Genomic DNA, 14,697 nt, shown 5'->3' on the forward strand with positions numbered 1-14,697 from the left:
CGTGTCTCTTTTAGATAAAATCTTGTGTGTCAAAATACTTTTCGACTTACAGATTAAAGATAACAGCAGCATTTCCGAAACGAAACATCCACTCAATCAAGACTGATGTCACCGCTGCAGACTGCAGAAAAGTGTTCACTAACAACAACTTCTAATCAACAGCGCGCCCGATGTGCGCTTTATCTGCAAAAAACGCGTGGTCAAAATACTTTCCGCCGCTACTGTATTATATATATTTTGTTGAAATATTCACACTTTGGCGCCGTATGAGTTTGGGTAAGGCCTGTTCTACAATGCGTCGTATGTCAATGTCGTAGGTCGTGCGCCGTGGAAATTGACCAATCACAGTTGAATACTCTCCATACATCTGACTGTGATTGGTCAATTCTTGCGGCGCAGACCGATATGCAACGCATTGTAGAACAGGCCTTAACGTCGACGAGCACGGCGCCGCCGCGCTGTAGCGACCAAGGCGACGTGACCGGCGCGATTTTCATCTGTCGCGGGGTATTCACGGGCAGCAACACGGCAGTTTGCTCTTTTCTTGCGGATCGTCCATCGTCTCTAGTATTTCAAACAGACCTTGCGGCAGAATTAAGCGTTCATTGACAACGATCACAGGATCTCGATCTCGATCAGGTATATAGCGTTCGTCTGAAGGTCTTACGGACCTTACAGACACCGACCTTCTTGCAGGAAAGGTCTAACTACGCAATAAGTTTCTTTCTCTCTCTTTCTCGCCCTAGTAAGGCTTATTTACAAGAAACCGAGCAAGACTACGTTTCACGCATCATACGCATAATGTATCATTTTGTCCTTGTTTGAACAAGGATAAAATGATATGCCATGTATATTATGCGTGAAACGAAACGTAGCCCAAATCTCTATTCAAGCCTATGGCTCATCTGTTGTCAAAGCTTTTTTGTTCCGACTTGATTGGACTTTAATGTGCACGATAATTTTTTTTATTTTATTTTATTTTAGTCAACTTTTTGAGATCATTTATTCCCATTTTATCTGCATTTTTTTATCTGCATTAAATGATATTTTATCATTTAATTCTGTTTTTTGTAAATGTAGTACTTAATAACATAATTTATTTTATCATCTCTTTTATATAACTTGAGATTTTGATCTAATATTAAAATTTATTCGCAGTTTTCCAGTTTTCTCAATTTTGAACGATTATTTGTTTTAATTGGTTTTTTTTTGCAAATTAGTCTCCTGCAATTTGTTTCCTTTTTATTTTTTTTTATTATTTTAAATTTTAATGTACTTTTATCTATTAATGCAACTTTTTTATACAGAATGTTAAATTAAATTTACATTTTTTAGTAATTTTGCACTAAAACATATATGTAACATACGTACTTGAATTCCTTAAAAAATATATAGTTTTTTTTATTACCATTTATTTTTTCAGTTATAATGCTCATATTTTCAAAATTATTATTTTATGTTTCTGATATATCCATTTTCCTTAGTTTTTCAATTTTTGTTATTTGCGATTAAACATCTTAAATATTTTTAATGATTTTGCGATTTAGGATTTATCTTACATTTATTATTTTTCATTTTACATTAACGTATACACGCTCCAATTTACGCCAAAGTTATAACATCAGTGTTAATAATTATTGATGTTAAGTGCCAAGTTATTGCATCAATGTAATAACTTTGTTGTAAATACAATAGCGTTTAATATTAATAACGTTATCTCCGGCGTAAATCAGACCACGTAAACGTAGTCAAAGATATAAGAATACATTAAAATTTTTCACGTTTGTTTTGCTTCATTATTTACCCAGACAGCCAAACGTGAATACTCAATCTAAATCAAATAATTGCAGAAATTAAGTTGCTCGTCAATTGCTATTATGTTGCCTATAATTTCATGAAACAAAAATGTTTTTGTTAATTCAGTATTAATATGCTGAGTTTTATTGTCAAACAACGGTAGAACAATTGTTGCAACCAATGTTTATAGCAATCTGATAGCAATATGTGAACGATTATCATTCATGAGTTGTGAGCAACGTGTCGGCAACCGAATGGTAATATAAAGTTAACAGAAACATGCGAGTATTACTTTTATTCATAAGTTGTAAGCAACATGTCGGCAACCTAATAGCAACTCTACTATAATAATAATTGCTGAAAAGTTTTTAGCATTTAGTTGACAATGATGTGCATTATTATTGAGTGAGAGAAGTGCACGTAAACGCCAGTACCTAAGCGACCAACTGAAGCGAAGCATACTTGCGCATGCATCGCCTAACCTACTTTTTTACTCTTATTATGAATGTACATCATTTGTCGTTGTGTGTTTCATAAAACTAGTGAAAATTCAAAATGGCCCAGTGTTAGCAATGCATTTTCGACTTTTAGCAACCACACTAATAGCATGGAAGGGGAAGACTAGTACGTATGTATGTGGGCGCTTCGCGTATATGTGTAGAAGCCGCTCGTCGCGCGCAGAGGGATACCGATTCCGTCGATGTGCGTATATACAGTCATGAGCTAAAAGGTTGCAACACTTTTTTTTGATGAATTTTGGAACATATTTTTTGATAAGTTTTGCTCTTAACTCACTAAGCGCTCACCGATCTGCTCTATCTGTTGAACATAAGTCTTGATATGACACAGATTTTGTAACAAGATCTACAGGGTTGGGCAGAGGAACCTGACACATTTTAATAACCACTTGCACGGCCGCTATTAATCGAAAGAGGTTGAAACTCCGGGAGAATAAACTAGACACTTGAAGGTTTTTTTTGTTTATTTACCAAAAATTATATCGGCTAAATGATGGCCGTTACAAGCAATACAATTTTCGAGGCGTTTTTCGAAATTATCATACACTTTTTTCAACATCGCTGGCTTTATTTCTGCAATTTCTCCAAATATTGGCTCTCAGCTGGTCCAAGGTTCGAGGTTTGTTAGCGTAGACACACTGCTTCAAATAGCCCCACAAAAAGAAGTCGCACACTGAGAAATCGGGCGAACGTGGTGGCCATGGAAACTCAGTGTTGCGAGACAGCAGACGGGTGCCGAATTCTTCGCGTAGGAAATCCAACGTCTTTTTCGCCGTATGGCACGTGGCGCCATTATTATGAGAATTTTATAGGGATGAAAATTCATCCCTTTCAACATTCTGCTAAACGATCGACGAGACATTCCAAGAGCTTGAGCATGTTTACCGGCAGAACGGCGTGGACTTCGTTGCAAAGAGGTGCGAACGCGTGTCTCATTTTCAGGGGTTCTTACCGTTCTTGGTTGCCCTGGAGGCTTTTGTTTCGTGGCTGTGGCTATTTGTCGGAAGTTTTTGACCCACAGATTCACAGAATTACGAGAGGGAACCGGATCTCGTGGACGAAGAGAATATTCAATACGAAAATCGCGAATTGCTTGAACGTAGGACTGAGTTATGAAAAAACGCTCGCAAACGAACGCGCGTTGTTGCGGCGGCCACTTCTCCATACTGGAACTGTACTGATATGTAAACATAAACCTTCAACCATCTATTTTTCGCTCCCGGAGTTACAGCGCCCTCTTTTCACTTGGAGGGGAATAACGATTTTTTAAAATGTGTCAGGTTTTTCTGCCCAACCCTATATATGGTATTTATAGAAGGGATATGAAAAGGATTAAAAATCTTTTTACCTGTTGTTTATAACATGATGGCAATTTAAAAACACAATATGTTGCACGTCAGTTGTTCACAAATTGCTGAAAATCGTTGTCATCAGATTGCCGACGGATTTTCTACAAGTTTCTTGCATTGTCTGCAATCTGAGGGCAACCTAACAGCAATACTTGTTTCCTACCCATTGTTTAGATATTAAGGATTCCTGACGTGTTGCGCGCCAGTTGCCAGCAAGTTGCTGAAAACTGAGTTTAAAGTCTATTGCCAATAGATTGTTGAAAACTTGCCATTATTATATTTTGAAAATTGTTACTGACAAAAACATACTGAAAAGAGGATACCCCCTTCTGTTGCTTTGCTGACAACTTACGAGCGATATTTGTGGCAAGTTGCCGATAATTTGCAATCATTTGGCTATCTGGGTTATTATGAAAGAAATATATTTTAATTAAGAATAGTAGAAGTTTAGCAATTAAATTTGTATGGAATAAAAAAATGTTATGTCTTATAGGTTGTATTAGTCATGCCAAAACGAAAATTGCTTTCACAGATGTCAAAAAGACATTACCGACGATTGAAATGCAATGCGCGTAATATTGCAACTACAGCAACTATAAGCAAAGGTAAACAGTCATCCGAGTTAGATAGTACGTCATCAGATTTTAGTTGTAACATTGAGAATACAAATACTAATATCAATAACGATTTTGATCAGATAAATCTTGCATCCAGAAGTAAACCATCACACCGATATAATATTTGTGACATCCACAATAAAAATGCTGCATATAATTTAAATTACGAGAGCAACAATTTTGAAGAATTCTTTGGCTCTATTAAACCCACTTTTAATAACAAGGAAAGTTCTAATACAAATTTATCTGCTGCTTTATCAAATTAGGCAGTACAATTTCAAATAACACATGCAGCAACTACTGCATTATTGCAGATTTTGAGAAAATATGATTTTGCCAGCAATTTGCCAAAAAACTGTAAAACATTATTGAAAACACCAAGATCTACAAAGATACAGAGTGTTGCACCAGGACATTATTTTCATAAAGGCTTAAAATCTGGAATAATGGAATTTTTACAAAAAAATGATATTGATCGAGATGATATTGATTCAGTTCAAGCGCAAATCAGTGTAGACGGCCTACCAATTTCAAAATTCTCTTCTAATCAATTGTGGCCTATTTTAGGCTCGGTAGCACCCAACTTTCATACAATTATTATTGGTTGTTATTTTGGCTCCAAGAAACCATATAATTATAACGAATTTTTACATGATTTTGTGGATGAAGCAAAAATTCTTATTATTGATGGACTTCAATATAAAGAGAAACATATATCTATATCTATACATTCGTTAATTGCTGATGCACCGGCAAATTTGTTACCGCTACAAAAGGGCATACAGCTTATTTTAGTTGTTTTAAATGTACAACTGAAGGCGATTATATAGATCGAAGAATATGTTTCCCTGATATAATGTTTCCCTGATAAATTGTTCTAAACGGACAAATAAAAGCTTTCTTGAACTAGTTCAAACAGAGCATCACACTGGGAGGAATATATTATTAGATATACCGAATTTTGGACTGATAAGTCATATCCCACTGGATTATATTCATTTGGTTTGCATTGGTGTTGTAAAAAAAATGTTGAATTTTTGGTTATCCGGGCCATTAAATGTACAATTGCCAACACAAATAGTAAACAGCATTTCGGAATTATTGACTAAAATGTGGACATCAATACCCGCAGAATTTGTTTGTAAACCAAGGGAATTGCATTACTTAAGCTTATGGAAAGCTACAAAATTGAGGCAATTTCTGTTATATACCAATTATTTTAAAGAATTACATAACTAAAGATATTTACAAAAATTTTTTAACGTTGCATGTGGCTATTCGGCTATTGTGTTCTTCAGATCTTTCGCATGTTACTTACGCCGAATCTTTACTACAACACTTTGTTCAATCATTTAAAATCTTATATGGACCACAGCACATTTCTCATAATATACATGCACTAACTCATCTAACAGATGATGTTAAAAAATTTGGCACATTAGATACGTTCAGCGCTTTTCGATATGAAAATTATTTAAAACAAATAAAAGAATTTCTTAGGAAAGCTGAACGTCTATTGCAACAAATCCACAACCGTTTAACTGAATTAAAACATTGCTTATTGTTTGAAAAAGAGCTGAAAAAAAGAGGTGTATATGGAGTACACAATGCGGGCCCAATCTTGCCTGGAATAAATAGTCCTCAATATTCAAAATTTATAACAGCAGATTTCACTTTATCTATTCAAAATCCAAATAATTGTTGTAGTTTAAATGGTTCGATTATCGTCATAGAGAACATTGGTACCACGACTGCCAATGAACTTTATATTATTGGTCGAAAATTCATTAGTTTGAGTAACTTGTATACTGAACCGTGTAATTCATCCTTGTTGGGAATATATAAGTCGAAAGAATGTGGATATTTATCGGTCTGGCCTCTAACGTTTGTTAAAACAAAATACGTAAAATTTAAATGTAATGATGTATTCATACTTGTACCATTGTTGCATACAGAATGTACGTATAGTATATCTATTTTTCTTGTTATTATGTACGTTTTGCATTTGTATTTTTTTAGATTTCAGTATTAGAGATGGCTCTTAATACACATACATTTTATCTGGTAGAATTTCTTGATGGGTTACAAATTGTACCGTATAATTGGATACAAAATGATAAAAATGAATGTTGGTATCCAAATTATAAAACAGACAAGGAAATAAATAAAGCAATTAAAAAACGACAAACACATCAAGATGATTAGTTATCATGTCCAATTAAACGAGTTTTTGGTGTATATGGTATATTACACGAAATTTTAATTTGTCTATAAAGGATAATTTGCGAACTACTGCAATATACTGCAAGGTTTTTGTTTATAGATATTATTAGACTTCTTGTATTTTGTAGAGTCCTACAGTGAAACACGGAGTAAACTTAAAAAGGCTGAAATAATTTCTGATATTAATACAGATACTGACGAAAAAACACAAAGAAAAATCAAAGCTAATAGAACAATTAATAACGATGATGATAATGAAAGCGGTGGCGATGATAGTGATTATGAAACTTACCACCATATCTAAAACCACCTATAAATACAAGTAATGTTAAAACTGTTTTTGTGTATTTTAAGATACATCCGTGGATATTAATTCGTCCCATTCTGAATCACTTTGTTCATCTATAAGAATTATACATATATACGTAACGACTAGAGCTTATTGGTCGTTACATTAATCATGAACTGTAAGTATGTAGAAAAATAGTTACTTCTGCATTTGTAAAATTTCCCCAGAGAGGGAAACAATCGCAATTACCGAGGGTGTAAGTTACAAAAATAATTTTTGTATATGAATAAAATAGACTCTTTAGGACTTTCTTCGCTAGATTCTAAGAGGGACGAATCAATGTTCATGTATGTATGCTTCAAATAATTTAATATTAATAAATTATTTTCAATTATTAAAAAAATTTGAAAATAACATTTTGAACTAGTTTTATAGTTGAACAGTGCAACTTTAAAAATATTTTTTAATCTAAATAATTGTAAATAATATATTACAATATTAATATTGCCTCTTATGTTTAAATAACCTTTTAAATCTATTATAAAATCTCAAATATAATTTTATATACGTCAGCATAAATAATGATATAACTTTTATAATATAATATAATTTTATATCATCTTTCAGATAAAAAAAATGTACAGAAAGAAAAGGTCTCAAATAATCAAGACATAAATAACCAATCCTCAAAAGCTTCATCTTCTCATAAATTAGTACATTCTTCTATTGAACAAAGAAGATGCCATGATGTCGATTTATCTGATCAAGAAGTGACAGATAATACTTCGAAGAATTGTTCTGTTTCTGCAAAAAGTTCTTTAAATAGTATAGGCAGAGGTACGGAGCCAAAAGATAAATATAATGCAATAAAATGTAAGTAAAACACAATTCAATATAATAGAGGAAAGTCGCCAATACTAGCATAACCCTCCAAAAGCAATACCCCTTTATTTCTCAGAAACAGCATTGCACTGTATTAATACTAATAAAGCATAATGTAGAATACTTATATAATTAAAGGAATAAGAACCCAAATTTCATATATTTATGGTTATCTTCTATATAAAATTTACCAAAAACGATTTTTTGAACAGCAAGAGTATATTTAGCACAAAGTCATCTTAAAATTTTTTTTCTTTTAGCAGTACTAATATTTATAAAAATTTGTATTAATTTTATATTTTATAAAACTAATACAATTGAAACAAATCTTTTATTGATTAATTAAAAATGATATTTCTTCAACAATTATGTTTTATTGAAGATAGGGTTAATATTATATATACGAGGTGTGTTCAAAAAGTATCGCGAATTTTGAATTTTCGCGGGTTACGTATATTCGAATTTCGATCTTTTTGTGGCGTTATGTTGGTACTCATGTCTCTCACTTATGCCGACAAGCTCGGCCATTTTGAATGTTCACTTAATTGTTGACAGCTGCTTTGCTTGCACGTGTTTTGGATCGTCTTCGATTTTTACCTATTCAAAAAAATGGATCAAAGAACCTGTATCAAATTTTGTGTGAAAAACGAAATTAAGTGCGCGGATGCATTCCGAATGTTGACTGTGGCATACGGAGAAGCTACCTTGGACCGAAGCAACGTTTATCGGTGGTACAAAATGTTCTCAGAAGGCCGAGAAGATGTGAACGACGAAGAACGTGCCGGACGCCCGAGCACTTCAACAACAGACGAAAAAATTAATGAAGTGGAGAAAATGGTATTGGCCAATCGTCGAATCACCGTTAGAGAAGTTGCTGAGAACCTAAACATATCGATTGGCTCGTGCCATTCGATTTTTATCAATGATTTGGGCATGAGACGGGTCGCCGCGAAATTCGTACCAAAATTGCTCAATTGCGACCAAAAACAGCATCGCATGAACATTGCTAATGAGATGTTGGACTCTGTCCGCGACGACCCAAATTTGCTCCAGAGGGTCATAACTGGTGACGAATCGTGGGTTTATGGTTATGACGTGGAAACCAAAGCTCAATCATCTCAATGGAAGCTGCCGCACGAACCAAGACCGAAAAAAGCGCGCCAAGTTCGGTCGAATGTGAAAGTTTTGCTGACAGTTTTCTTCGATTGCAGGGGCGTGGTGCATCATGAGTTCTTGCCACAGGGTAGAACGGTCAATAAGGAATATTACCTGCAAGTTATGCGCAATTTGCGCGAAGCAATCCGCCAGAAACGCCCGGATTTGTGGAAGAACAAAAATTGGCTTTTGCACCACGATAACGCCCCTGCTCACACATCGTTGCTTGTGCGCGACTTTTTGGCCAAAAACAACACACTAATGATGCCGCAGCCACCGTATTCCCCAGATCTGGCCCCCTGTGACTTTTTCTTGTTCCCTAAACTGAAGAGGCCCATGAAAGGACGACGTTACGCTACGCTTGACGAGATAAAGACGGCATCGAAGGAGGAGCTGAACAAGATAAAAAAAAATGATTTTTTGAAGTGCTTCGAAGATTGGAAAAACCGTTGACACAAGTGTATAATATCTCATGGGGATTACTTTGAAGGGGACAAAATAGATATTCATGAATAAATAAATAATTTTTGAAAAAACACAAAATTCGCGATACTTTTTGAACACACCTCGTATTTGTAGTTGTAACGCTGGTAGTTTCTCGGTGTCGGTTACGGGATTTAGGTTCAGGATCGGTTGCTCGGATGTGCTCGCCGGATGTCCGGGTTCGTGTCAAATGATAACGCCATGGTTTGGTAGTGGAAACGAAATAGTTTAAATATATTTTGCTATTGTTTAGTGCAAAAGAATCATAAGGTCCCGATATCGTTATCGGATAATACTGAACTCCACGAAGTGTTACGGCACTGGAGTGCTTAATTGTGCGATCGTCGGCCCGCGTGAAACTAAAAGAACAGTCACAATGTATTCGCGGCGTACTTAATATCTAAACACTTAGAAGAAACGGATTTTAGAAACTCTGGAAACAGACGAACACGTGTTATGCGCTATGCGCTCGGAGGTAGCAATCGGGGTTGCTCGGTTAAACAATCATCGGTTCCGCAGACAAGAAAATATAATTCGCGGTGTCACTTAATATTAAAGAACGGACTCGAATAGTTATAGCAACAGACGGACAGGCATTATGCGCCAGGCGCTCGGAAGCAATAATCGGAGTTGCCGTAAAGAGGCTAACTTAACTTACGGTTAAACGGGCCGTGATTGGCCCGCGCGACGGACGGTCACGATCGCGGAATCGGCAGTGCGCGGTGCAGCGGACAGTTCCGCGATACGCGAGAGCGGTAGAGACCTAAGCGGTCTCTCCCTGCGGAGTGTTGTCACCCCGTAGGGAACAGGTTAGCGGAATGAGCCGGAGGACGGCGTAGAGCATTCCCGACGACGGTGTTGGTCTCGAGAATCCCCGAGAACGGAATTGCGGGACGGACGATTTCTATTGGCCACCCAGCCGCGGAAACGACGAGTATTCCCGTCGCGGACGGAGGACGGGATCGGCCGAGTATTCCCAGCCGTTAGGACCGACGAGTATGCCCGTCGCGAGAAAGTTAGAACGAGAATGCCCGTTCCCGAGGAAGTGCTTGAGAATGCCCAAGCTAAGGAGCGTCGAGAATACCCGGCGCAGGAGCGGAGTAGGTTTGAGATCGGTGGCTCGGAGCGATCTGATTTCGGCTGCCCGCTGTCGGCTTATATAGCGGTCCGCGCGGTCGCAAGTACCAATCAGCGCGCGCGGTTGGGCCGGCCGGAGTAGGAACGCTTGCCGAACGCGGCGCGCGGCACGCATGATAGCGCGTGATCGCGGCAAGCTTAGTTGAGCGCGTGCACGTGCTCGGTCTTACGCGTTGCGTTCGGCGTTTGGACCGGAGTGGTGGCGCGGCGGAGGGACGTAACGTTACATAGTTTATATTATATTATATTGTATTTGTGTTACATATTTTTATATTTGTATACATTTGTGTTGTTAGATTCACTTTAACGTATTGTAAGATCATTGGCAGACATAAAATTTGACCTTCAACATCTAACTGAGCAATTTGAAATTACAAGAAATAACTTAAACTCAAATGTTAATCAGTCACGAGAACGTTGCCCTATGCCAAATAACACATTGAGTAAAATGTCCTTTCCTCTAAAAACTGTTGAAGAAATCGAGTTGTTACAATTTATTCTTACATCAAACGAAGAAGGAATAAAAGAGAGTATGGTGAGTTTAATGTTAAATATCGTAACTGGAGATAAACGTCCCACTGACCAAATATATACATATATCTAGACAAAATTTTAATCGCAAATACTTTTTTATTACATAAATGATTCATATAATTTTAAATATTTAATGATTACAATAAAATTTGAATACAAGGTATAACTAAAAAAACATATGGAGTATACCACAAGATACAAGACAAGAATTGAAGTCAAAAAGTCCCGAGATTTTTTATCTGAGTTTTCTGTTTGTACATATACGGTATTAAAGTTTGCGCATCAGCTTTCGTTCATAAACGGAAAACAGGGATGAGAGAATAGCGCGTACTTTTTTTGCTCCTGCTTTTCGTCTGTAGACGGACGCTGATTCACAAATTTTAATACCATATACTTATGAGTAAAACGCTTAGATAGAAAAATAATTCGGGACTTTTCGACTTTGATTCTTGTTCTTTATCTCGTAGTATACTGCGTAATATTTTTTTAGTTACATTCTGCATATTATAATAAAAAGCAGTTGAGATTTAAAATAATAAATTTTTGTATAAATGTTCGAATATATGTAGATACATGTCCGGACAGCCACTGAAATGTTTCCTTTACGTACACACACACACACACACACACACACACACACACACACACACACACATGCACACACACACACACACACATTTCTTTTATGTGATTTTAAAACAATACAAAAATATTTCAGTTTAACATGTTGGCAGCTATTGGTGGAAGTAGCTATGAAGAAATGTCGAAAAGAATGTTTATTTATGTTTTTACAAATGAAGCAGCCAGTGCATACAGTTGGGTGGGAGGAAAAGAAAAACGGAAACTTCATCACTTTGAATTAATGAAAATAATGTTAAGTAAGTAAAAGTACTTTATAATACCGTTTTAATATTTATACATAACATGTGTGTGTGTGTGTGTGTGTATGTGTGCGCGCGTGCGTGCGTGTGCATGTGCGTGTGCATGTGCGTGTGCATGTGCGTGTGCGTTTGCGTGTGTGTATAATCCGTAAATTACGGTTTGGAGATTAAAATATCTATGGAGAAAATTTCTACATTAGTAATTTAATTAATGGCAATTTTGATAATTACATTTGTTCAAGAACAATTTTTTATCGCTGTTCTGCTACCGCAGATCCAAGTCGATACAAAATCGTAATTCCTCATAAGTCCGCAAATGCACGTCTGAATGTTCACTGAACTTATGAGGAATTACGATTTCAAAAGCACATATTCAGTCTACTAAAAACATTTTTTATTTTTATACGGATCTATTAGGAATTTCCGGCGGGAAAGTGTAAAAAATTAATAATTTTTAACTTAACATAGTTAACTTCAAATTATTCTTTAACTTTAATTAGTTACTTTTAAAACATATAAATTGTAACTTATTAACTTTATCCAAATTAAAAATTTACTTATATAATAGAAAAAAAATACGTTCCCACATGAAAGCACTTGTTGGTTATGTAAACTTCATTTACAAATAAAATAATTTATTTAATGACGCATATTGTAATTATTTTGTTATTTAAAATAAAGTAATTGTAAAAAATTATGACATTCTAATTTAAATTACGCTTTTAAAAATTAACTTTTAATTTAACTTAACCCTTAAACACGTAAGTGGGTCTGAGAGACCCCATATGAACTTTTGAACGCTTGCTATGTGAAGACGGAATGAGATAGGAGGTTCGGACCAAAACGTAAAAAAAGTTTGAAATTTCCTCTTTCGATTGATATGGTTGATCAACTTCTTTGATCAACTAAAATTCGAACGACACGGCAGCAAAGTTTTGTTAGGGTCAATGCGACCCATATAGTGTGTAAGTGAAACCTTTTTTGTGAATATTTTACATAAAAAAAGCTGGACAAAATACGTTCAAACAGGTCGGTTTGCGAATGTTACTCGCATGTACTTTGTCTAAAGTTGGAATACTATAAAATGCTGTAGAAAAAAGAGTTTTTCCGAAGTATATCATGAAACACATCAATTTTCAATTTTAGACACGATTTAATCAAAAATACCTCATATTTGCCTTACATAAGTACATTTTTTAAAAGAAATAACAATGATATAATTTTTTTTTGAAAATATGAATCTTTAGCTTGAAAACGCCGTATTGTAAAGTTCTTCAAAGTTTTTTGTTGCAAAAATATAATTTTTTTTTTTAAGTAGATTTTTAGATGCCCAAAAATATCTCATATTCTCTATGTTACATAATTATATTTTTTAAAAGGAATGATTTTGTCAAATTTTATTTTGAAAGTGTGACTCTTTAGTTTTAAAACGCTGTATTTGAAAGTCCTTAAATGTTTTTTGTTGCAAAAGTATGATTTTTTGAAGGAAAAGTGAACTTTTGACCAATTTCTCATTTTTGCTTGATGGTTTTTCTTTTATAACTTCACAATAAATTATTTTTCGGTAATGCCGATTGTGCAGTCACACTCCTGAGATTTTGAACTTTTGTTTTAAAAAAAAATCGTAGAAAAATATTGATTGTAATCAAAGATATAGCTTCTCAAAGTTGAAAAAGTCTCCGAGACCCAAAAATGTGTTTCCGTATTTTACAGGATCGGTGTGTTTAAGGGTTAATTTTAACACAACTGAGTTAAAATCTATTCTACAATAGTTATAATAATATTGTAAATTGTAAGGTTGCAAGTTTTGATTACGTCCATTTCTACCAATTAGTTTTCAAGCTCCTTGCACATGAAATGTATAGTATAGCATAAAATCGCTGGACTAACAAGAATCTTATGGAAATCTAATAGATAGTTACTTTATTTTACAAGTTCAGTAATCTAGCGCGATGTTATATTATACATTACTGCTGTTATGCATCATACAGCCTATGATGAGCTTTCGAGGAGCCTTATGTCTTTGTGTTACAGCTATGTATGTAGAATAAACTGTAACTTTTGTTCATGTAACTTTGAAAATAACTAATTAAACTAATTTTATAAACCATTTTAACTTTAATTTAATTTAGTTAAAAAAATATATTAACTTATCCCTGATTTAAAAAAACTATTGCAGATGTTGTCAAAAAGACATTTCCTAATGTAACAAAGAAAGAATTCAAAATAAAATGTAAAGATTGGTTCAGACACGCAAAACACCGAGCTGAAAATGAAAAGTTGCGACAAACTAATTTAGCAAAGGTTAGTCTTTTTATATATCTTAATTACTCATAGAATATAAACATACAAAATCTGTGTTAAACTTCAAACTAAAAAGATTGTGTGTTGCTTTGTTTCAGCAAAATCAACTAAATATCGAAGAAACCAACTAAGTCAATCTGATATCTTAGCTAACAGATAATCAAACATCTTTTATTCATCTTATTCGTCTTATTTGTTTTTATTTGTCTTATTTTATTATATATTGGTTTATATAAAATTATAAAAGTTTACGGTTCTTGGCAAAGGTGCTATTAAGATTAGATTCTGCGAATAGATTTGTATGTGCATGCATAATTGTGCATTTGAGGCTTCTACTTATATATATGTTTCCTTTATATATATATATATATATATATATATATATATATGTATATATATATATATATATAAAGGAAACATATATATATATATATATATATATAAGCAGAAGCCTCAAATATATTATATATATATATATCAATATTATACATATGTATATATAATAAGTTTCTATTAAATAAAAGTCAC

The 14,697-nt window shown here is 34.4% G+C and overlaps 1 protein-coding gene across 1 annotated transcript; it reads left to right on the top strand.

The window, feature by feature from the left end:
- Positions 1-4,163: 4,163 nt before the first annotated feature.
- LOC113005519 lies at positions 4,164-14,493 on the top strand. Its single transcript, XM_039456006.1, has 8 exons — positions 4,164-4,269; positions 6,301-6,523; positions 6,633-6,826; positions 7,421-7,666; positions 10,747-10,985; positions 11,703-11,862; positions 14,045-14,169; positions 14,268-14,493. Exons 5-8 carry the CDS (start codon positions 10,875-10,877, stop codon positions 14,298-14,300), a joined length of 429 nt encoding a protein of 142 aa, XP_039311940.1. The 5' UTR covers positions 4,164-4,269; positions 6,301-6,523; positions 6,633-6,826; positions 7,421-7,666; positions 10,747-10,874; the 3' UTR covers positions 14,301-14,493.
- Positions 14,494-14,697: the final 204 nt, after the last annotated feature.

The sequence above is a fragment of the Solenopsis invicta genome, chromosome 12 (assembly GCF_016802725.1).
Source record: "Solenopsis invicta isolate M01_SB chromosome 12, UNIL_Sinv_3.0, whole genome shotgun sequence".
Taxonomy (NCBI): Eukaryota; Metazoa; Arthropoda; class Insecta; order Hymenoptera; family Formicidae; genus Solenopsis; species Solenopsis invicta.